The sequence below is a fragment of the Lissotriton helveticus genome, chromosome 11 (genome assembly GCF_964261635.1).
Source record: "Lissotriton helveticus chromosome 11, aLisHel1.1, whole genome shotgun sequence".
NCBI classification, from domain to species: Eukaryota; Metazoa; Chordata; class Amphibia; order Caudata; family Salamandridae; genus Lissotriton; species Lissotriton helveticus.
In genome coordinates, this window is record NC_136072.1 from 124,998,046 (window position 1) to 125,023,895 (window position 25,850).

The window sequence follows — 25,850 nt, forward strand, 5'->3', positions numbered from 1 at the left end:
GCTCAAGATTTTATTTTTCTTCGTTTTTTACGATGCAAATACAGTTTGATTTCTGGGATAAATTCAGATGTACTTATTAATTTGATGCATATAATATTAACGTCGGTTTCCTCCTCCGAATCAATGTACTGGTTATTGCCCTCTGCTGAGGGTGTTTATACATTGTTAATAATCTGCTCAGACAGCATGAGTTGATATACATTGCCCAGACAACAGTTGTGTGCTAGAGCTGTAGATATAGGCACAGGACTAGGCAAACAATAATTAACAGCTGTTCTCACCTGGCAGAATGTGAGTAATAAGTAACCCCCACTACTACCCATAAGAAAGGAAGACTACTATCTCCATCTTAATGCCCCTCTTTCAGACTTTCACTAATATTAAAGCAATAGTAGTGATAGCCAGCAGTCTACAATAATCTGATTTGCTGACTCAATCTGTGCATTCCACACAGGTTATTGAAGTTTTTTGATGTAGCAAGAGATATGTATCCCATATCTGAGAGACAGAAGTAAAGGTAGACTGGCGTGACAGCTGCTGCACTTGTCTTGTCCTTATCTATGACACTTTGCTTGCTCCCCATGTCTCTCAAGTCCCAGACATTGGCATCAAAGGGAAGTAACCAGGGTTTTAAGGGCCATGTATGCTCTAGTTTACACTCTGGCCATCTCTGAACTCCTCTCGGCTCAGATGCTCTTGTGTGGCGAAGGGTGGTTCAAGCAGTCAGCTCTGTGATCTCATCAGTCAAAGGGAGCATTATGGTATTACTGCTATCCTTGTTTTATATTGTGCAACCATGTTATTGTCTATGTCCGAGGGCTTTAGACCGATGTAAAAACATTTTTTTTACAATGACTATGTACAGGGAAAGAACATTTCTGATAGATACTTCTACCTGCAAATTCTTCTTCTTTGAATATTTCCAATGTATCAGGCTGGAAACGTCTACCATAAGTCACCTGTGCCTGTTGAGGGCACAGGCTCTTTTATGAGGTCTGGCATGTGACGGTGATAGCTTCATTGGAGCCATATAGTGGCAGGACTTACACCCATATGTCAGTTCTGTTTTTGTTGTGCCTTTTGAGCATCCATAACTTCTTTGACCCTCACACTGTGGAAACTTTTTTTTCTCATTTTCCCCCCACTTGCTACTGATAGGAATGTCACTTCCAAAGAATTCTGGTTTCAAGCCCTGTCGTCGCTGCATAAAAATGGCAGACACCTTCCTCACTTAGTAGTATTTGCTTGCTGTATGCATTAAAAGTAGACCCAAGTTCTTCCTATCTTCTTGTTGTACGTAGCCCTATGTTTTGCTTTCTTCTTCTTCACTATTGCTGAGCTCCATTCTCTAACCAAAGGCTCCCCTTGACCTGGGCCACTCCTACGGGCTGCACTTGCAATATGTGCACTTATGGCATCATTTGTACATTCAACACAGTTGGTTATTCCTCACTCCCGCTGTGCGCTTGCACAGCAGCAGGCTGATTTGCAGACTGGGGTGTGAAGGTGCTGCGACAGAACAAGATTAAGTACTGTTTTTACTTAATTCTGGTGCAGAGTACTTGACAAAGCATGTCAGACCTGATGAGAGTGGCTATGGGTCATATGTACAGGAAAAGGTGTGGCACTGTGGCATATTTTGCATGCGGTTGTTTTTTGACGCTGCCTCAAATTTACAGATTCTTGTAAATCTGGGGCAGCATCAAAAGCAATGGGTGTTATGGTGGAATGCCCACGGCAACACCCGTTGCATGCCCCTATGTTTTGTTTTGCTTTCTTCACTATTGCTGAGCTACAACCTCTAACCACCGCTGAGAGTCACTTACTGGCACTTACCTGGCACTTACCTGATCCTAACTGGGTAGAATTGCAGCCGCCACCGCCGAGAGTCATTCCAGGGTAAAAACAACTCACCTGTGCTGACGCTTTGGCCGCCACCGCCGAGAGTCATTCCTGGGCATTGGAATCCGCGCCGCCGCTCCGGGGGGACTTCAACTCCCGGCAGGCCTCGCGGCGGCGCGAGGAGGTGACGCATCACGCGCCAGCGAGCGCTTCCAGGCACCATAAAGGGAGGAGGAACCCGGCAGAGCGCCGGGAGACATACGCACCTGCCGCCACCGCCGAGAGTCACTTACTGGCACTTACCTGGCACTTACCTGATCCTAACTGGGTAGAATTGCAGCCGCCACCGCCGAGAGTCATTCCATGGTAAAAACAACTCACCTGTGCTGACGCTTTGGCCGCCACCGCCGAGAGTCATTCCTGGGCATTGGAATCCGCGCCGCCGCTCCGGGGGGACTTCAACTCCCGGCAGGCCTCGCGGCGGCGCGAGGAGGTGACGCATCACGCGCCAATGAGCGCTTCCAGGCACCATAAAGGGAGGAGGAACCCGGCAGAGCGCCGGGAAACATACGCACCTGCCGCCACTGCCGAGAGTCAATTACTGGCACTTACCTGGCACTTACCTGATCCTAACTGGGTAGAATTGCAGCCACCACCGCCGAGAGTCATTCCAGGGTAAAAACAACTCACCTGTGCTGACGCTTTGGCCGCCACCGCCGAGAGTCATTCCTGGGCATTGGAATCTGCGCCGCCGCTCCGGGGGGGACTTCAACTCCCGGCAGGCCTCGCGGCGGCGCGAGGAGGTGACGCATCACGCGCCAGCGAGCGCTTCCAGGCACCATAAAGGGAGGAGGAACCCCGCGTCGCGGGACGCGAGCGGGACGCCCGGGGCTAAGCCCGGGCAAAGGGCGGGCCCTCTACGGCCCTCAGCGGCAGGAGGAGGAGGCAGGGGCAGGGCCAGAAATGCTGCAGGATTCACTTCAGCGATCATTTTTCAAGTAAGTCTCGCCTGTTCAAGATTCGACTTACATTGTTACATGTGCACAACTTCAATACCTTTCAAACACTAAGCTATGTCTAAAAAACTTGTCGGAGTTCAGCAAAATAGGATTAACACTTATCTTGTTCAGACTGTTCAGAAAATCAACATGCAAAGGAGGGAGTCATTGGGGCTGAGCCAATCTCCTGATTTGCTTTGCCTGTCCCCAACCACACTTGTCACTACTGTGACTGATGACATTAACATGCAAGATGTTCATAGTGCAGCCACCTTTGTTGACATTACCTCCCAACCTATACCTGGCACACCGGATAATGCAATCCCGGTTTCTGAGGGTTTGCCTGCTGGGGGTACTACAGATAATGATAATGATAATGATTTCGACCAAGATACACAGTCTCAGGCCTCTGCCCTTGACCAATCTCCTATAGGGCACGCAGCCAGACCTAAACGTCAATGCACAAAGAATCCTCCAAAGCGGGGTGGGCTATGCTCAGGGACAAAACGGAAGAGGGCTACTACCCCAAAACGCAAACAAGTGACTCATGCTGAGAATCAACCTATCTGCTCTTTTGAGGAAGCTCTTTTTGACAAAATTGCAGATCTCATTGAGATTAAAATCAACACTATTGTCAAACCTCTCATATCTAAGATTGACAAACTGCAAGCAGAGGTTAAGAAGTTGGGTGGCCTCCAAAACACAGTTGAAAGTGGCTTTGAAAATATTACCACGTTAGTTAAACATCTGGGCTATAACTCTGGGGGAGTCGTCGCTGGAGGTGACATGGGTGTTGGAGATGGAATAGACCTGCTTGGGGAGAATCCACCGCCACTAATTTCGACTGCTATTATAAATGAGGGTTGTACACTAGCATGCTCTTCAACAGACCCAACTCCTTCGGCTAACATTCCCCCAGCGCAATTACAAGTACAAGCCCAAACTTTTTCTACGGACCCTCTACAATTCATTGTTGAAGCCACACCTGTGGTCTTAGTCCTCGCAAATGTCCCCCCGCTGGAAGAAGGCATAGCGGAAAGTTCTAATTCACTTTGTAGCAAAGCCCTACATTGGCTAACTAGCAATGTGCGGCTAGCTCCAGGGGGAAAACATCACTTAGCAAGTGTAATTAAATCAGCAACTAGGGTCCCCTGGCTGGGAAATCGGCCCAAAAAATTAAAAGGGGATTGTGTGGCGGTGAGCTTTTCAAATCAAGACGTTCTTCCCAATATTCTTGCAAATATCTTTCCCCCCCAACGAAGACGAGGCACTGTGGTCCCCCTCACTTTGAAATTCTTTTACGGGGAACAGCAGAATGTATCTTTCCCAAGGACTCCCGCCCCAGCGTGGGATACCAACTGGGACTCTCACTTCAGATGGGGACAAGACTTAAGGAACAACGCACCAGCTCATCGTCATCAACCTTTAATGCTTAACCCTGTTACACAGCCCCTAGAACTGTTTAACCGTTTTGCGCCACTATCTTCCATGGACCAAAATGATTGACTTTTGCCAAGTCGAGACAATGATGTGGAGAGACCACAGCCCGCTCTTGGTTCGTCATCTCAGTCTTCTGTAAGCGCCAGGGTCTGTAGAATTATGAGCTGGAACATCGCCGGGCTGAGAGCTAAATTCAAAGACAAGAACTGGTTGGACATAATCAAGAATTATGATATTCTTGCCTTTCAGGAAACGTGGGAAACGCTAGATTGTTTGGCCTTAGATGGCTATTCTCATTTTTTTGTATCTGCAGACCCCAGCAAAGCAGGAAGAGCAAGGGGAGGGTTGGCTGTATATATTTCACTTGACGTCCTAGGTAAACCTAGACACATTAAGTCTAAATTTAAAAACTGTTTAGTGGTTGAACTGACTTCATCAAACTCCCATCCTATTTTACTTGTTAACTTTTATAATTCCCCGACCAGTCAATTTCCTAACGAGCATTTGGTATCCCTAGAGGATCTCTTATCTACTCACACTGAGAACAGTTCCTATGGGTACGAGGTGATCCTTATGGGAGATTTTAATATTCATCCATGCCAGGCGGGTTGTCAAAGGGAACCAGAGGAATTTTTTTCTTCCTCCTCGCCGCATTTTGAACATACCTCAAGTGGTGAGGCTTTGGAATTGCTCTTGGCTACCTTCAACCTTTATGAACCATGTATCTGTTCTAATGTTCCAAGGTTACCGACATACGTGGGCAATGATTCAGGCACAATTATAGATTATATTTTTGTATCTTTTAAAGTTCTGCCTGAAGTATTCGTTTATAAGGTAGAAACTTCTGTTTTTAGTGATCACAATCCTGTGATTTTAGAGATGTCAGCTCAAGGAGTCTTGGGAAAAAGGAAGACGGACACATCGTGTGCGATAGATCTTGTGCTAAGAGACCAAAACCGGAGGCTCAAATGGGATCAAGTCACTCCAATAACCTTTTTACAGGAAACTTTGGCCAAAGTCGCTGGCGAAGTCGCCATCTGTTTGGATAATAAAAACCCTAGCGCTACTATGGCTGAGGCCTTTAGTGTTATCTGTAACCAAGTCAAACTAGATCTGACTGTAAAGGCAAAGTCTAATAAGCCAAAGGGCCCCAAATGGTTCGACACAAACTGTTCTAAGGCCCATTCTACTCTCCTTAAGGCCCTAAAGAACAAACCTAGAGACAGAGTGTTGATAGCGTCATTAAGGAAACAATATAACCTAGCAATTAGGAAGAGGAAATCTGAGATAAAAGACGAGGCTTGGAATGATTTGTTACTGCCGGAGACACAGAAAGACAGTGCCAAATTTTGGGCAGTTATAAATCACCCATATTTCGTGGGATTAGATAATCAGAGAGCTGACTGCATTATCCCAGATGAACAGTGGGTGACACATTTTAGCAACATCTATAGTTGTACTCATACCACTACAGAATGCGAAATATCTCTTCCACAATCGTCAATTCATATCTCTCCCTTTACTCAGGAGGAGGTAAAACAAGCAATTAATGACACACTCTGTAGAAAGGCACCAGGACCAGATGCAGACTTTTTTAAGAGCGCCCCTGAACTAAGCTCAAAGATCTTAACTAACATTTTTAATGTTACAAGGGAATTTATTTTCCCTTCTAGCTGGGCAAACTCGACCATTGTGCCAATCTTTAAGAAAGGTCAGAGGACAGATCCGGCCTGCTATAGGCCTATTTCCCTCATCGACTCGAGTGTTAAAATTCTGGGGAGAGTCCTTTTAGGTAGACTGACCTTGATTTTAGAAAGTAAGGGCATTTTATCTAACGCACAATATGGCTTTAGAGCCAAAAGAGGAACCTTAGATCAGTGCCTAAACCTAGAATTAATTTTAAATAAATACGTGATCGCCAAGGGGGGCTCATTGTACATGGCCTTCATGGACCTCTCCTCAGCTTTTGACCTGGTTAACAGGGCAAAGCTGTGGAGGATCCTCTTGGCCATGGGCCTTGACCCCCCTTTGGTCGAATACTTAGCTGAGCTACATAAAGATCTTATGACCTCAGTTAGAGTCACTAGGGAAGGAAGATGCACTTGTCACTTTAGGTCAGAGAGGGGGGTCAGGCAAGGGTGTATACTTGCCCCCCTCCTCTTTACCTTATACATTAATGACCTTGAGGCAGTAATGACAACATCCCATAGTGACATCCCGCGTGCAGGTGAGACAAAGATACCTGTCCTCCTGTACGCGGATGATGCCGTCCTATTGGCACGTTCTGGAGTGGCGTTAAACAAACTTCTTTTATCTTTTGGACTTTTTATGTCATTGCTGGACATGAAAATTAATACCGAAAAATCACATGTAATGATTGCTGGAGCCGCAGGCAGGAAAAGAAAGTCGTTAACATTTTACTGTGCGGGGAAGGAGGTCAAGAGAGTCCCTTCTTTCCCATACTTAGGAGTGACTTTTGATGAAAAGGGTACCTGGGGCCCCCAGCTTTTGGTCAAAAGCAGCGCTGTTGCTAGAGCGGCTGCAGGGCTGCTAGGTTTTGCTAAAAAACTGGGCGCCCGTCCCATGGAAAGCATCATCAAAGTTTATAAAGCAAAATGTTTGTCAGTCGCCCAGTATGGTTCTGTTATCTGGGGACATACTAGTTCCACCAAAATACAGAATGTAGAAAACAAATTTTTGAGATCTCTGCTTTCTGTTCCCCAATCAACTCCGACCTTCGCATTGCATACAGAGTTAGGCCTGGGCTATATATCTGACATTTTAAAACTAGCCCCAGTGATTGGTTGGATAAAAACTTGGCTTAACCAGGAGCTTACCTTAAATCACATTATTCTAAAAGACTGTTTAGCCCTGGATAGAGCCCTTAATATCCCATGGGTAAGATATGTGAAAACGCAGCTTACTTTAGCAGGCCGACCGGAGCTCTTCTCATCTCCAGATGGAATAATTTATGAAGATTTAAAATTAGTCAAGAACACTCTGACAAATTTATATACCCTGGAGAGGGAAGCTACTGAGCTAAAAAAAAAACCATGGTAAGGAAACACTGTATGCTTTCCTCTGTTCCAGGAATGGAACCATATCTCCTTCTGGTAACAAATTCTTATCATCGCTTTCTCTTAACGAGATTTCGTTTTGATTTAATTCATTTTATACTGGGCAACTTTAGTACTTGGACTAGACCTGATGAGGCTGAACCATGTGACTGTGACTATTTCTCAACACAGGACACGATGCACTTTATCATGTTTTGCGGACATTACATTGAGATCAGAAAAAGGTATTTGCTCCCCATTTTACGTAACCAGGGCTTCATTCAGGTAAAACCAGCCCTGTTGTTTTTGCAACTTCTCCCTAATGTTAAAGTAGCTTTCTCTGTTGCTAGTTTTCTAGTTGCAGGAGCATGTTTGAATAAGCATCGTACAAGGCACAGGCACTTTATCTCTGAAAAATGAATTTCCTCTTTTCTCATTTATTTGAATGAGTTGTGTTTTAATAAGCCCTTCTTTTTATCTTTTTTAAATATCTATGTATGTTTCATTGTAAATTTAGTGTTTTGTATAATGATTGTCTGTTTTAAATTTGTAAAAATTTGTGCTCTGATGAAATGGTGATATGTAATTTTGCTCGTTCTTTTATGATTTTCAATAATCGAATAAAGATAATTGACTGACTGACTGGTTCCCCTTGACTTGGGCCACTCGTACGGGCCGCACTTGCAATTTGTGCACTTATGGCACCTTTTGTACATTCAGCGCAGTTGGTTATTCCTCACTCCCGCTGTACAAGCACACAGCAGCAGGCTGATTTGCAGACTGGGGTGTGAAGGTGCTTCCACACAACAAGATTAAGTGCTGTATTCAGCTAATTCGGGTGCACAGGACTTGACAAAGCATGTCAGACCTGATGAGAGTAGCTATGGGGCATATGTACAGGAAATGGCATGGCACTGTGGCATATTTTGCATACGGTTGGTTTTTGACGCTGCCTCAAATGTACAGATCCTTGTAAATCTAGGGCAGCATCAAAAGCAATGGGTGTTGTGGTGGAATGCCCATGACAAAACCCATTTCACGCCCCTATGTTTTGTTTTCTTCTTCACTATAGCTGAGCTCCCACCTCTACCCAAAGGTTCCCCTTGACTCGGGCCACTCCTACGGGCCGCACTTGCAATTTGTGCACTTATTGCACCATTTGTACATTCAACGCAGTTGGTTATTCCTCACGCCTGTTGTACAAGTGCACAGCAGCAGGCTGATTTGCAGACTGGGGTGTGAAGGTGCTGCCACACAATGAGATTAAGTCCTGTATTCAGCTAATTCTGGTGCACAGGACTTGACAAAGCATCTCAGACCTGATGAGTGGCTATGGGGCATATGTACTATGGGACATATGTACAAGGAAATGGCGTAGCACTGTGGCATTATTTGCATGCGGTTGGTTTTTGACGCTGCCTCAAATGTACAGATCCTTGTAAATCTAGGGCAGCATCAAAAGCAATGGGTGTTGTGGTGGAATGCCCACAGCAACGCCCATTGCACGCCCCTTTCATGCAGATACCTGTGTGAAAGGGTACCATATTTACAAAGCGGCGTTAAGCCACAAAAAGTGTCTTAATGCCACTTTGAAAATATGGAGCAGGGGATTAAGCTTCCAGGACGTTGGAAAAAGCAATGTTCTGGTAGCGCAATCCCCTTGTAAATATGCCCTTATGTCCTTGGGAGAAGGTCTCCGGATTCTTGATACAGAAACGCCCTTTGTTTCTTTTCTAAGATGCATTTGGGGGGTATATTGACTAAGATTGTGCGCCATGTTTGTGTCACAAAAGTGATGCAAATCGCCGCGAAATTGTTTTTTACCAATTTTACTTTCCAGTTCAAAACTAGTTTTGCGCTGGAAAATCACTTCGAAGATAGGCAAAGTCGCGCATGGCTTTGCTTTGCTTCACTTAGCGCCAAAGGGGTGTTCCCAAGCAACCTCCCAAGGTTTTTTATTCAAAACCCTATTAAATTAAAAAAGTAAACCGAGTTTTGCAGTAAAAAACAGTGACCCTTTGAAATAGGTGCTATTGCGGAGAAAGGCTTTTATTTCTCTTTGTATTCAGACTTTGCATGTGTGCTGCAGTGCATAGCATACATACAAAGTGGGAAAGGTTTAAAAGTTAGGCTAAGCATAGTATTTTGAACTAGAATGTTTCATTTCAGTACTAAACCTATGCTAGATTCACCCAGACACCATTGCACTATGGTGCAAAGGTGCGTGCGTGGCGCACGGCAGCAAATTTCAGCACAGGCGTTAGGAAGAAGGAAGGAGAGTGCCACATTTCTGTAAATATAACTCTCCTCAATCTGATAACAGAGAAGGAAATTGTATTGGGGGTAAGTTCAGATTTGTGTAATCTAACGAAATCCTTCGTCTCAATTATTATAGCATGTGCTCGTCTATGCATTGCTCGGGCATGGATTCAAACAGTGAGTCCAAGTATTACTGAATTTTGGGTATTATTGAGAGAAATTTATGAAATAGAACTGGCCTTAGCTAAAGCGAGGGGCCCACGCTCTTGGGAAAAATTCGACTTTTAGTTTTAGTTATTTTGTGTAATTAATTGATTTAATGTCATCTTCTAATTTTGGCATTGTATGTTTTACTCTCTGTGCTCTCATGTGTCTTGATTTTGGTTAATTGTATTGTTTTTTTCTGTGCTATTTCTGTTCTATGGTGTTATACTGCTAGCTAATAATAAAAAAAAAATACTTGCACTGGGGGGGGGGTCCATTCAGCAGGGCCGAACTAGGGACAGCAACCCGCCCTGGCAGATTGCTGCTCGACTGGCCCTGGGAGCAGGAGGGGGTGCTAGTAGGAAACACCACTCCCACTTTTGTTATAGGGTTGATATAGCAAAACTGGCCCCAGTGACAAAACCGGCCGCCACGGCCACAAAACCGGCCCCCACCACACCGGCCCACTGAGGAAACGCCTGGTGCCTGCGTTGGCCAGTCTGGCCCTGCCATTCAGGTTCTGCTGTGGTACTGTTCTTCCCGCTTCCAGTTCAGGGTAATGCTTACTAGGACAGTTCCCCCTTTGTTCAGCTGAAAGCTGTGACTAAGGCAGCTCTCTGCCAGTCAGCCTGGCCGACAGATGGATAGAAGTAGGTCCTTTTGGCTTAGGGAGTCTCCCTTGTCTAGATGCAGAGCCTGAAGCTATGTACTCTTAGACTTAAGTATGCACATAACGACTGGGTGTGCCTAATGTGACAGATGGCAAGCACTGTCACATTAGCTGACTGTGTGCAGCAAAAGTGTGCACATAACTCGATATTTACACTGACTCGTGGCTCATTATCGAATAATTTCACCTACACACTGAAATCAACAATAACAGTCCAAAAACATAGACAGACAGTTCATTTTTGAGGTGTAATTGTGTACCTGCTGTATAACCCTGAGATAAGTAAGGTAGTCATCTCTCCACTTTTGTTGTACAGATAGGAGTGTGTGAACACCTCCTGTGGTATTGGATTTGCATTATGCACGCAGCAGGTGTGTGAACAAAGTGTATTTCCTAGTCTTCTCTGGTTACCGCTCTGCTGGGCTGCACACTGGGAGACGAAGCATGGCATTCGGTTAATGCAGAGGAACAAAGGCCTGGAAACAGCAGAATCCTGAGAATTTCTGGTGCCCAGTTGCACACTTGCAGCAAAATAATTGAAATGTAGCTTTGCTTGCTGAGTTGCATCGCGGTCTATTTTCACCAGTGACACTGGTTTAAAAATTGCTTTCCAGGTATATGTAAACATAGAAATAGTGAAGTGGATGTAGGCATGGCCTGATTTTATGTTTACAGAATAGGGAATTGCATCCTTTTATCTGACCAAATAGTAAACGTTCGAGGATGGGCGACTGGAAACCTAAATCTCGCCGCTGGGAACATATGAACACACCGTCACGTGAATACACATCCACCAGGAGCCGTCAGAAAGCCTACCATCAGGCTCCCAACCACACCATATGTCCACAGACTCAGCAGACCATTAGGCAACGACATATACTAGTACACACACACACACACACACACACCATGAAAAGCACACACCCATGAGAAGACCACAGACTAGCACACATTTAGACACATGAGCACGGTCAATCAGATTCTCACAAGCATACTAAAACGACCACCATCAGATGCCCTAATGCACCTCATGATACACCCCCAAACCCATGCAGCCATCATCAGCACACACCAAGACACCATCTGAAACTCTCTCTCTCTCTCTCTCTCTCTCTCTCTCTCTCTCTCTCTCTCTCTCTCTCTCTCTCTCTCTCTCTCTCTCTCTCTCTCTCTCTCTCCAACCCATACAATCGGACACAATGAACACCATCACGTATCCACACATGCCGTCAGACGTCCAACGTCAGCTTTGGCCAATTGGGGACTATATCACATGTAATTAGACACACACACCCCAAATGCATACACCATCAGACATGCAAGCATGCCATTAAATATCTGTACATATTCAGTCTTGGAACATACCATAATATATCCATAAAAACCCAGACACACCTCATCAAATGCTCCATACACCTGCCATCAAACATCCATACTCTCCTATTCAGACATCCATTTACCCATCAGGCAGCCATAATCAACGGGGTCAGACTGGGTCAGAAAATCGGCCCGGGCACAAAATTAAAAATGGCCACCTTTAGCGAAGAAGATTGCTAAAACAAAAGAGGACCATATTTGTACATCGGGGCACTTTAAATGTGTAAAGATAAACATATTATATGTATGTGTTTTGCAAGGTATGGGAGACTATGCAATGGTGCTTGCTGTAGATAATGTTTGTGATAATAGTGATCAACAGTATGTTATGTTATGTTATGTTATTTTTATTTATACCGCGCACAGCTGCCCCAGCAAAGGGGCGTCCTGGCGCTTTGAAAAGGTAAACACAACACAGCACTACAAAAAGGCAGAAAGGAAAGGAGACACCTCGGAGGGACTAAACAAACAAGAAGGTCTTAATGGCCCTTCTAAACTGAAAGAGCTCGTCAATGGCCCGGATTTGCAGAGGAAGAGAATTCCACCAACTCGCCGCCAGAAACCGGCACCCCAGACCATAACACCCTCCCGCAACCAGCTAAGAAACTAGACCACACCCTGATCTGTCAGACCAGTCCTCCGGGTACTGCCTGATTTGCCTATATGCCAGTCCTCATAATCAAGTACTGATATACACCATCAGATGTTCACACACCCACCATCCATTGCCCCACACATACACCATCAGATGCCTAAACACTAATCATTGGCCCACAGACACACACACTTACAATTGAGCACCCAAGCACAATATAAGACGCTCAAGAGCACCATTAAATACCTGTTTGTAATCAAACATTTAAACACTGTCGCACATCATCAGGCACATCACTATACATAGACATCGGGGGGGGTTTACCAATATGTCATGCAAATAAAGGGCAGGAATGCACCATATTTAACATTATACGGTGCATTACTGTCCTTTCCTAGTGCTGGCACACTTTTGTCTCCCTGGCACCAACGCAGGCACCCTTGTGTCATGTTGCAAGGGTGCCTGTGTTGTAGGTAGGATTGTTTTTTTGCAGGAAGGGACACCTTCCTGCACAATAACAATCCTGAGAGGCATTTTCTTCATTCTAGTGTGCTGCAGAATGCAAAAAATGTAGAAATATTTTTAAAAACGAGGAGAAATAAAGCTCTTTCTCCTCGTTACTCCTCACCTGGGGAGACAGTGCATTGTAATTTGTCGATCTGGGAATGCACCAAAGTCCATGGGTGGAAGCGTGGGATCACCCACGCTCCACCCATGGAATGCCGCAGAGTAACGCAAGGCAGCAACATGCGCTGCTTTGTTACTCTAGATTTATCAAGCCATGCGGGGTCACACAAGCTGGCCTTGCGTGGCTTGATAAATCTCACGTAGGTTTTACATCGCCCTTGCGCCCCGTTGCGTGGCGCAAGGGCAGCGCAAAAACCGTGATCAATGCTCCTAGATGTCCCCTCACTATGTAGCTGTCCTGTATATGGAAAGCCCTTACCCTTGGGTTAGGCAGGGGGAGAAATATACGCCCTCTTCTGGGTCAGGTAGGGGGTAACATGAGGGATGTGAAAAAAGATATACCTCACATCTACAGATAAGGTGGAGCAGTAGGAGGAACATAATGCCCCACGCCTCTTGGACAAGTCGCCCAAGGTAATAAACATCAACCCCACACCTACATCAAGTGGGGGTATAGAAATGCATAAACCTATTTGCACTAGGCCAGGTGGAGTGTAAACGCCAGCAAATGTTCCACCCTGGGTGAATGGGCAAGGAGGGGGGGAAATGAATTCTCAAAATAATTTCCAACACAATCTTTGAAAACAAGGTATGATCTGCCTCTTACCTTAATGCCGCCCTTGGTCTTCTTTACATTTTTTCTCTTGGCGAGCTCTGCTTCACTTACAGACTTAGGTGGTGTGACAGGAACATCAGACGGTCTTCGGGGGGTAGCTGGGGAACCGAAATAAACAGATTTTATCATTTTTTGATTTGCCTTGAATTTGTTTTCGCAAAAAAAACAAAAAAAAAGAATTCTTGAGCATGAAAGAAAACTCGCCATATCAGACATAATATGAGGTTACCTGGCCAACACATGATGCTGCAGAACATTCCTGTAACCTTAGGGGAAATACAGGATGTTCCTACTGACAGTAACACCTGTGCACCATTTATGGGAGCTGGAGAGGTCGAATGTTTATCGCACTGATACCACTGTCTGTCTTTCACGAATACCCAGGATCTGTTACGCTTTCCTTGCAGGAATATTTACTGTATTTTATCAACTGTAATGAAACTGTAAGCACATTTAATGGTAAATGTAATCAATCTTAAGAATACATCCACTTGTTATTGTATTATTTTTCGGATTCCAAGACACAAAGGTATGTTTGAGCACTTATCTGTTTTTAGAGTGCTTTGTCAGACTCCATTCAGGGTGGGTGGGGTAGAATTAATAATGTTTCCCAAAATACTGTCCTAGCACTGTCCTAGCACAAAGTTACTTTTGGACTGAAGCAAGGTATCCTAGTGTGCCCTGATGCTGTTTAGCTTCGTCTGACCTCTCCTGAACTCAGATTTGCTCCTTGCTGAATGTCTCTTGCGCAAAGTATATATGTTAAGTGGAGATACGACGAATGCAATCACTTTCATGACTGACATATAGGGGGATATTTACAAAGAAAGTGATGCGTTAGCCGCTTAACGCCACACTCCGCCACTTCAGAAACGCAAGGCTGCACCATATTTACAAGAATATGGTCCAGCCTTGCGTTTTCCCCTGTGCTGGTGCTACACTTAGCAGTGTAGCACCAACATAGGCACCCTTGCACCATAATGCAAGGGTGTCTGCCTGCGGGGAAGAATGTTTATGTACAGAAAGGTGGCACTTCCTGCACATAAACAATCTTGAAATGCCATTTTGTCACTTATATGTGTGCTGCTTAATGCATCACACATGAAGGGTCACCTTCCTGAACATAAACAATCCAAGGCAGCACACTCAGAAAAAACGAGGAGAAATAAAGTGTTTCTCCTAGTTTCGCCAAGTTAAGACCTGTTTTTCTCTGGTCCTAATTTTGGCACTGCCTCCTATTTACGCTTCCCTTGTAAATAGGGGGCAGTGTCAAAATCAATGGGTGTTGCGGTGGAACGCCCACCGCAACACCCATTGCCCACCCCTTTCACGCTAAGCATAGCGTCAAAGGGGGCCTTATTTACAAGGCAGTGTTATACCACGTTAATTAAAAAACAAAATGCTGTTTGATTTTATCCGAGCAGAACAGTGTATAAAAAGCTTTGATACTCACATGAGAAATGATTGCTTCTGTTTAGTGTTGTTTATTTGTTGCAGCATCAGGAAAAAAACGGTTTGGTCCTTATTTTGTTTTACTATAATCTACACTAGTTGGAGACAATTCCCTCTTGGCACATTCCTCTATCGTATCGATGTTCGTTGATCAAGGAAATGATCATTAGCAAATTTACCAACACAAGCCATTTCTGGGGGAGGGCTGCCCTTGGTTTAGGCACAAACAAACTGAACTGAACTGTAAACACAACACCTTTGTTTATGCAATGACACACGCACAATCACCCTGATTGCATAGTCAACAAAAGACTAAATGGCCAATGCCAACTGGCCCTTTAATCTTCTTCACAAAAGGTGAAACACAAGAGACAAAATGGAGAATGTGTGACTGGAAGGAGGCTGATAAACCAGAGGCAGGATAGCAAAACGTGAAGACGAGAAGACCTGATGCTCGAATGTCATTGGAGAGTGGCCAGTAAGCCAGATGTTTTGAGTTGTTTCCAAGCGCATTTGTATGAGGAGCAGGTCTCTGTTGCTGCGGCATCCTGCCCACGTTGAGGTAAAAGTTTGTTTATTTAATTGGAGTCAATCTGATAATCTTTAAAGCCTTTGCGCGGTGCGGGCATTCTAATGGGTGGGCGGGGCTGCGACGGCCAACGGTGGTGCGCAGCACCAGGAGGGAGCATGGAAGGGGTTACATCAATTAAGTTTACAAAATTAGCCAGCCAATACATGTATTGCCACCACAACCACAAGGGTAGTCGATTTTTCAGTACTGTTAATATTATTCAACATATGCCTTTCAGCAGGATGGATGGACGATTTTCTGACAATGCTACCAAGAGAAGATCACATTTCTCCTGTTCACACCCTCCAAAGGAGGAACTCTTGCAATAACAGTGTAGGTTTAAAGTTCAGTCAGTCCAGAGAAATGGGCGTGACTTCACAGATTTTAATAGCTCAATTGGCAACAGATACACTTCTTAGCCGCCGCAGCGAAGGGGTTAAATGTTGTCTCTATGGTGCTGGTCCAGGGCTGCCACACAGATGTGTCATTCAGCATGGAAGGTGTTGGTGTGCTTCAGCTGTTGGTTTGATAGACCACTCCCATAAGCTAGGCTTTATACGCAAGCAGCATTGTTGTCACTACCCCTAGCCCAGAAAGCCACGCAATAAATCAATCGTTTTCGATTGTAAAGTGGGAGAAGGGGGAGCTGACGACTGAGCTATCCTGAGAATGAGGAATTTGCTTTCAACCACAGGGATACACATGTTGCTGACACATGGCATGGATGGGTCTGCGGTCAAAGGAATCAGGCCTCAGGCTAAGGGTGGTTATGTTTACTAATGACTGCCTCCTTTATTAGTCCCTATGCGATCCGTGTTATAGATCTTTATGTTCTGCTAATCCTATAATTATCATTCTTTTTTGCCAAGCTTGCACCTTACTGCTGTTCCAGTGACTTCAGAGCCTCGTAAAAATAAATGTTTAAAAGGTAGCTGCGTGAAAGGGGCGTGCAACGGGTGTTGCTGTGGCTGTTCCACTGCAATACCCATTGCTTTTTGACACTGCTCCTGTTTTTCAAGGATCTGTAAATCTGAGGCAGCACAAAAAACTAATGCCACTGAATAGCAGACTTTAGATTGCCACAACGAGGAGAAATCATTTTATTTCTCTTTGTTTTTGCTTTTTCTATGTGTGCTGCATTGTGCAGCACACATCAAAAGAGCAAAATGTCATTTAACCGCGTCGCCGCGGCGGACATTCCGCTGGGGTGCGGCTGAAACCGACGTGCGCGCAGGTCCGACGGCCCCTGGCCGTCCGACGCATCGAAAAGGTTAATGATTGTTTTTGTGCATGAAGGTGTGCCTTCATGCACAAAAACAATAATTAAATAATCACATTTTGCTATTGCTTTGTGGCTGCCGAAAGCAGCACACCTAGAAGCAGTAAATCGCCATTCATGATTGTTTATGTGCAGGAAAGAACACCTTCCTGCACATAAACAATCATCCCTGCAACACAGGCATTGTTGCACTATGGCAGAAGGGTGTCTGTGTTGGTGCTAGGCAGCTATTTTTAGCGCCAGTGCAGGGGGAAAGCTCAGGGGTGCCCCGTATTCTTGTAAATATGGCACTTCCCTGTGTTTTGGAAATGGCGTAGCACATTGCTGCAAAATTTTCCATTGTTCTGCGCCATTTCCTTATATGTATGCCCCATAGTTTCCCAAGACTATTCCTCAATTCTTTGTCAATCCCAAAACAGTCAGAGATTTGTGCGAAATGTAGGAGATACACAGAGAACACCTTCCCATCTTTATCATCAGGCTCTTCATGAGTTAGGTCAATGCAACGTAAGTGTAATGCGCAATAGTCAGCTAGATCAATTACTCTGGGGCAACCTTGTATTAGTAAATTAAATGTCTATGAAAAATAAGGGCCGGATAGGAATTATTCAATATGTGGAAGGTAATAATTGTTTAATTAAAAAAGTCACAATAATAATGATCTGAGAACAGTTACATTCTGTTGATGACAGAGCATTTGGGAAATGGCATGTTCAATGTTAGATTTATAATTTCTTAAAATAAGGGACTTCTTTCATGTTCAAGGACCCCAGGCCTATGCTTCCCAAAGCGAAAGTTTGTCAGACGACATACGAAGAACCAGAGTGATAAGACTTTATTACACAGGTTAGGCATACCTGAATGCTTTGCTGCTATGACACGAGCTAGGAAAGTCATATTTCAACGGAACAGGTTACAGGAAAGAATAAAATCTGAAAATACGAAGCATCTTTTGAGACAGTGAAGGATTGTTTCATTATGCCTTTGTAATGCACTGTAATCAGTTTTCTGAGAAATGGAAACTATCTGCAGAACGGTACTTAATAGGTTTGCACTTAAATTGTCCAAACATCCAAAAGAGATGGTGTTTGAGAATTCAATTTTTCGTTTGGCACCGCCTGTTTGCTTCATAAGTCCTTTCTTTTAAAACCTGTATAAACAGTAGGTCATTTATTGTCAGTAAAATGTAAGGAAATGAAAAACGAATTCATAAAAAAATATATTTTTTCTATAAAGAAATGCGTCAGTATGTATACCATATAAATGAGGACATTTAAGGTTACTTATAAAAGTATATTAAAGTGATATTCAGGGGCAAAGTTATTTGGTCATGCAGGAAAATAGGTATGACATGGAGGATATCAGATCGAACTCCAGATGTGGCAGTTTTGTATTATATAGCTTCTGGTTTAAAATTCTTGATCTATCACAGGAAGAATACTACCTTCATTAGCCACTTTCAGCATACGGACAGATCCTCCCCAAATGTCTGCTTACCACAATAGTCAAAGCTACAGTCATCTGCTAGTAAAAATGTTTTACATGAATTGGCATAATAGCCATCTCAATGTAAACACACTAAATATAAAATTAGTAAAAATACATAGAGATTCAGAATCCCTTTTCTACAGGTCTAATCAATTACCATAAAGTAAAATACATATTGAAAGTATATTTTCCTATTTATTTTTATATGCACCAATTTATATACATTATTGCTATGAAAACAAACATTCAATATGTTAATTCATTTCTCCTAGATTATTAAATCTGAAAAAACAGAAGACAAAGAAGAGTTGCTTCAGTGTTCCATTCTAATGGAATGGGAATGATTAACAAAAAGATTTAGGGTCCTAGTCATGAAAAAATACAAGTGTATTGGCCAAGATTTATATCTCTACTTGAATGTACTTATATGTTTTTTTCCTATTAACCAACATTCCTAGTAGTATGGCTGAAACCTGCGCCCTTGCAGATGTGCTACTGGGAATGCCATGTGACATGCCGCAAAGGGTCCTATTCTCTGTTTATGGACTTCTACATAGTGTAAAATTCCACAGAGGGAAAACAGCGACACCTGTGTAAACACACTCTATTTCAAATTTTTTTCCTCTTCAAGAGGAAAATATCTTTCCCAATGGAGAGCTATTCCCCTATAACCCATCAACTTTATAGGTGATCAGTATCCAATCCCACCCAAGAAGGCAGGGGGAGGGGGGGTGGAAAGGCGACTGGAATAAATCTCAGACCATTTCCAGGATGGGAAGCGACTGGGTCAAATGTTCATGTTTGTGAGCATTCCCAAACAACCCATGCCTTGGAACATCCACTTCAAACACCTTAAGTAGGATTTTCTTCTTCAGATTTCTCTGCACTCTTTGTGGACAAATGCACAGATGTAAATGCATTCATGCCTTCCGGGAATCCCTTTATGAATTCCTTGGTAGTAGGGTTCTGACAAAACCACAACACTTGTGATATCCAAAGCCCCTGGACTGAGACTGGAGACCCAAAGATATTTCCATGGCTCTACTGTCTTTAAAGCGTTGTAGCACAGAGTCCGCTTTGGGCCCAATTAGGCGAGTTTAGTCGAAAAGCAGGTCTCAGGGAGATCCCTGTAACCAAGCATGCCCCCTGGTCGACATAGACGATCCCATCTCCCTGGAAACCAAATCAGCAATGTTCAGACCAGATTGTATGGCTTGGCTGTCCGCAGCTTGAGCATCTGTAAGAACCTCTGAAAAAAGGCCCTGAACATCCTCCGGTAGTTTTGGGATCACTTCCCTGCCGAGTCCATAAGTGCATGGATGTAGCGACCCAAAAGGCATGTAGCATTTGTTGATTTGAGAGGCATACTGCCTAAAGAGAATATCTTCTTTGCAGATTGCTCCATACAGTTGTAGATGGGAATGACCCTGCAGACTGTTTCGAGGAGCACGAGGTCTGGACGACCAAACTTTCCTGCGATAGATGAGAATACAGGAAAGCAGGATCCCCGGAGCCACCTTATACCTCCTCGCTACTGGCCTGGACACCGTAGGAGCAGTCATCGGCTTCTGCCACACATCAAGGATGGGATCAGTCAAAGCCTCCTTGAAAGGGAGCAAAGGTTCCAAGATAGAAGAGGGGAATGAAGCACCTCTGTCAAAATATAAGATTTCAATTCTGCTGTGGGTAGAGGCAACTCCAGCAGATCCGCTGCCTTCCTGATCACAGAGTGATAAGAAGTTACCTCCTGCATTGGTAGACCTTTTGGAGACAAGAGTTTCTATTCAGGAGAAGTATCCAGGCCACTAGCTTCTTGCAGACCTTCATAATCCTGATCAGGGTCACAATATCCCCTTCCTCAGCCTCCTCATGTTGTTCCTGGTACTCCTCCTCTTCCATTAACCTCTATGCCTCTCTTCTAGACCTCATAGGTGGAACCGGTGTTGGAGACGCCAAACGGGGTGCCAGTGACTTTGGGATCGGCGTCGAAGGGAGGTCTACCGGGACAGTAGTGAAAGCCGGTCAAGGTCGAGTCGGCGCCGGTTCAAAACCAGAGGGCACCGTGGAGATCCATCCAGTGGTACTCACCCCTCCAGAGATTGTACCAGCGTCGAAAAACTTATCATCGGGAGAGGCCAGCTCCCTGGAGTCATCGGCATAAATGGCATGAGAGGTGCCTAAGGGAACTGAGGTGGCAAACCTCCCAGGGAGTATGACAGCAGACCCATGGGGCCAACAGGCACAACAGTAGGGTTTGCCACTCTGGCGACCAAGACGAACATCGCATTCAGAAATTGCGACTGATCCGTACCCGGTTATGGGAAGGAGGATACCCTGGATCTGGTACTGTTGTCTCTGAAGCTGATCGAGGAGGCAAATGCAAAAAGAACAATTGAGGGACAGAATGCAGAACAATGTATTACATTCACCCCAGTACAGAGATCTGGCCCTAAATCCATAGTTTTTTGCTCACTATTCAATTTCCATTTGGACCCAGCCATATGCAAATCAGTCTTGATCCTGCACCCAATGGGAACAGTCCAGCCCAAACTGCCAGGCCAGGTCCAGATCGAGGAGGCAGCACATTCAGCTCCGGTTGTGGCTCCGGAGAGCCTGGAGCCAGAGGTGGAGTGGTTGGTAACAGTGGAGGTGTTGCTTCTCTTTGTGCCGGTGAAGTCACCGCCCTCGGAGTCGGAGATGAGGGCGGAGTCACTTTAGGAGAAGGAGATGGAGAAACTTCATCCTTTGATGATGGTAGGGAACCGGGGACTCCAACTTCGGCGTCTCATCTTTCACCAAACAACGCCGAGACCCATGGCGCCGCTTCCTCAAAGACTTCGAAGTATGCAGATTCGATGAATTGGATCTGGACTTTGACCTTCATCGACCCCTTTTTTGTTTCTTGGCTTTGGCCATGATCAATTTGGCCTCCCTCTCCTTCAGTGCCGTGGGCTCATGCGCCTGCATGACGAACACTCCCGACGTCGTGGTCTGATGAGAGTCACCACAAACAGTCATCATGGGGGTCAGTAATAGATATCTGACCCCCACATTTCATGCATGGCTTGAATCCGGATGTCCTCTAAGTAGCCATAGTCGCTGCTACAAAGACCTGAAGACTTGCAACAAAGAAACTCCAAGAAATTGAGAGCCCTGGTAAAAACGTTTACATGTCCACGGTGTGTAAAAAAAGGAACTGCCGTCAGCACGCCGACGAGGTCTTCTTGTGGCTCTGATGATGACACGGAGTCAGGCGCTGAGCCGTTCCATTGTGACTTCCTCGTCGACGTGAGAGAGCTGAGGAGAAAAGTTTCTGTGGAATGCTGCGCATGGGGTAATTCAAAAGGTGAGGAATCCAAAAGGTGAGGAGGACACAGGCAGATGTATCCATCAGAACTACATTTATTGTCAAAAATACCTTTGTGAGTAGTTCACCCCAGTGTTTCATATATATAATTTTCTGCCAGAATGGGTGGTCAGACCCTCCAAAGTAGTGTGTATTTCCTGCTGTGTAATACTTTGCTTCATGGAAGGTTCAAAGAATGAACAGAGAAATTAAAAAAGTCCAACTCCCAAAAATGATTCTCCAAGTTTGTCAACAGTCTGGAGAAACATTTACTGGATCATAATGTTGACTGCCCACGGGTAGGTAACTGTAGCATGCCAGCACTGATCTATGCTGATTATACTGTTTTATTGGCGAGAACCTCGATTGGTTTGCAGCGACTGCTAGTTCAGTTTTGTGCTTTTATGACCAGTTTGGAATTGAGGGTTCACCAGGCAAAAACACATATAATGGTCTTTGGATCACAGAACAAGAAAGATAAGGATTTTAATGTGGATATCACACAAATGAGTAAAGTTCCTTCATATCCTTATTTGGGGTTACTTTTTGATGAGAGTAGCTGCTTTGGCAAGAAGAACAGAGGCGGGCTTTAGCTTTGTGACTAGGTAAGGCAGCAAACCTATTTAAGAATTATTGAAAATCTATAAGGCAAAGTACTGTTCAATCAAACAACATCTATGGGGCTGGTGTATAAGGCATTAGTGATTACCCAGGGCTGGAGAGAGTTGAGATGCGCTTTATAAAAAAAACTATTAGCTGTCCCGAAATCTACTAGTACCTATATTTTCCACACTGAAGTTGAGTTAGGGTACATAAGCATATTTTTGTGTTTCTATAGTGGGGGGTATGCCCAGACATTAGTCCTGTGCTCACTGTGCCACTGGATTCAAGCTAGCCTGGCTAATATGGGGTGTTACCCCGAAACTGGTCCAAGGATGCTTGTTTCCGGTCCAGGGAGGACCTGACTTGGCAGTTCAGGCAGGACTGTTCCGATGGGGAGCAGGGTCAAGACTGATTTGAATATCGCTGGTTCCAAACTGGGGTGGCATACTGACCGAAAAAAATGGATTTAACCCAGATCTGTGACTGGGGGTGAATGTTTGACAATGTACAGCATTCCGTCCATCATCTTTTTGTATTGCTACATTATTTAATTACCTACATGTGTTTGAATGGTATAGTATCACAACATTGGTGGCTGAAAATTGACTGACATATATATATTGTTTCATAAATATCGTTTATAAAAATATTGGGAGATAATATTTCTGCATACAATATTCTGCCATACAACTGTTGAAATGGTCAATGTTATTCCTTAACATGATCAACCCTGAATTGATAAGCCTCTAACAAATAAATATATGTCAAACATTTTTTATATGTGACTGCAATGGGAGGGAGCTCTGCATTCTCCATATTTGATGTAACTCTCAATTTCATTTTCGAGGAATTTAGCTCTAATTTGTACCACATTTATATATAAAAATAAAAGTGCAGCTAAAGCAAGTATATCCAACACTGAACTCATTCTGATGGGTACTTTTAAAAATGGCTATTATATCTTCAAAAGGGTAGTTCTCCTTTAAAATTAAATTAAAAAAATATATATGTTCTACTGGGATCTCACAGTTCTCGCTCAAACATTATGACAGTAAAACATTTTGGTTATATGCCTTTACGGAAGCCTGAATATGATGCTCCCCAGTATCGTGTAGAATGTTTACTATCACACTTAGCTTTTTAGCAGCAGTTGGTTTCAATTTAGCCTGCGACTGCAGCATAATTCCAAGTAATTAAATTGACTACCTTCCTAAATTCCCTCTTTTTCAATCTGGAAACAATGTTTCAATGGGAAGCGTTTGGTGGATATAGTAAGCATTATATTTTGATATCAGTATCAAAGACTTGGAACAGCTGCAACAAGGAGTTTAGTGTATGAGCAAGAATTACAGAATTATTTGCAACTAGAAGCACAGAGATGTGTCTTCATTAAGTACCCACAGAATCCTACCTAAATCTTTGATGGAAAAGCCGACAAGTGTCAGACCCAGGGCACACCCTTACCATACTCCCTTTATCTCTGCAATGTTTTAGTGGTTTCTCCTCTCTGCCCATATGTGAACTCAACTCTAGTAGCATAATTTAAATGGCCAGGATTTCAACTATTGCCTCATTCATTCCTTTTATTCTTTTCCACTCTCAGTGCAGTCTACAATACAGTGTAGGTAGTTGAAATGAAAGCCTGGCAGAGGTACATGAAAATAGCTGGTATAGGACAATGATTTTACTCAATATATTTAATAAGAATAAATGGCAACAATAAGATGGTGCCACAATGCCTACCAAAAATATACTATATATTAATTTCCTCTACCAATCTCCAATTCTGACTACGAGTGGTTTACCAAAGAGGTTCAAAGTTTTTGACCAACTTAGATCTCGTCAGTAAGGTATAGCTTGAGTTCTATGGCACAGTGAGCACAGGACCCATGTCTGGGCATACCCAATGTAGCCGTCTACTGCAAAAGCATCAAGGTGATGGAAGGAATGCTTGAATCAATCTCAACCCCTGGCAATCACTTGACGAGTGCAGCAGCAAAGCACAAAGATAAGAACAGACCATGAGCGGGAGATAATGCACAGCAATAGTATGGTAAAAAGCTGGATATCCTATGCCTCACTAACATGAACATCTTCCTTCAAATTAACTCTTCTCCCCTAAATATTTGGCATCCAACACCACAACAAGAACACCAAAACACTGTGTGGGCTTATCTTCAGTAAATACTTCCAGTGTCAACAAAACACCTCACAATTACCTATGTCTTTCAAACCAGGCAGGGAGCTGGCTCAGCAGCTTGGAAATGGGCTCCCCACGCTGCCACTGTTTGTCTTTTTAAAAAATCAAAAAGAAGGGGCTAGGTGCGCTTGTTTGGACGGTGGTTCCCAAAACAGTAAAAATAAACAAAGGTGCAGCAATGTAGGAGGGGGCTCCCTGCGCTGCCAGGAAAAAAAACCTTGTCTATGGGTGCCCCAGGTGGGACTTGGGCACCCAGAATTAAAACAAGAAAATGGGTTGCAGCCACTCATTAAATATTCACTGCTCCCTCTCGGAAGTGCAAAATAATCCCTTGAGCGAGCATTATTTATAACAAGTAGTTGTAGTGGTGCTCAAAGGAGGGGCATGGCACTACAAACGATTTATACAATTGGGGTGGCTGCAGAGAGCTCAGCAACCCACACAAATTGTTTAAAAAAGCACTGTAGGTCTCCTGGGTCATTGAATACATGACTTTAGAGAGCTAACCATTATGTTTAAAGCACTCCAAGCTGCAGCTGTATGCTCTTCAGCAGACCCATGTGGTTGGATTGTGGCTGCATTTTCATCAAGACTCAAACAATTTTATGGCTGTTTTAAATCAAAATGCATGTTTTTTTTTGTGGTTCCACAAATCCATCAATTATTTCAAAGAAGCACAATGCTGCTAGTATACATAACACTTTAAAACACAGAGATTTTACATAAATGAACATAAGTGTGGCAAAACAGCCGCTCCAATCCAAAAACCCCACGATCTTTAGGAGCTATAGTAACCAGCATGCAGATGTTCCTCTACAGCTAATCGCTTATACACTCCCGATAATTTTACAAAAATCATTAGGGACATTTCAAATACAACCATACAAGACAATAAAGTGCAATATTGCAAATATATATCTAAAGTATGGCTAAACAAACAGCTACAACGGCAACTTAATTCCAAAAGGTAGGATAATCATGCCCAGTGGAAAAACGCAAACAAATAAAGTGCCATGGTCCATATCTTCTACACACTTATTAAAAAGCAGTAAAAGCTTTTCATAAGCAAACATACATATTTAAAAAATGCAATAACGAAAAACATGTGCAAACATACAACCTAAAGTGGCAGTGGTTACGCTGATCCCCTCACCGCAACAACTTCCC

General features: G+C 43.9%; 1 protein-coding gene across 4 annotated transcripts in view; it reads right to left on the bottom strand.

The window, feature by feature from the left end:
- Positions 1–25,850, bottom strand: part of MCF2L2 (MCF.2 cell line derived transforming sequence-like 2) — a 2,082,183-nt gene that overhangs the window by 1,064,025 nt on the left and 992,308 nt on the right. For all 4 annotated transcript variants that reach the window (XM_078665987.1, XM_078665986.1, XM_078665989.1 and 1 more), the window contains exon 14: positions 13,736–13,842. In XM_078665987.1, coding sequence (XP_078522113.1) covers positions 13,736–13,842 — 107 coding nt within the window. The remainder of the gene's footprint in view (positions 1–13,735; positions 13,843–25,850) is intronic.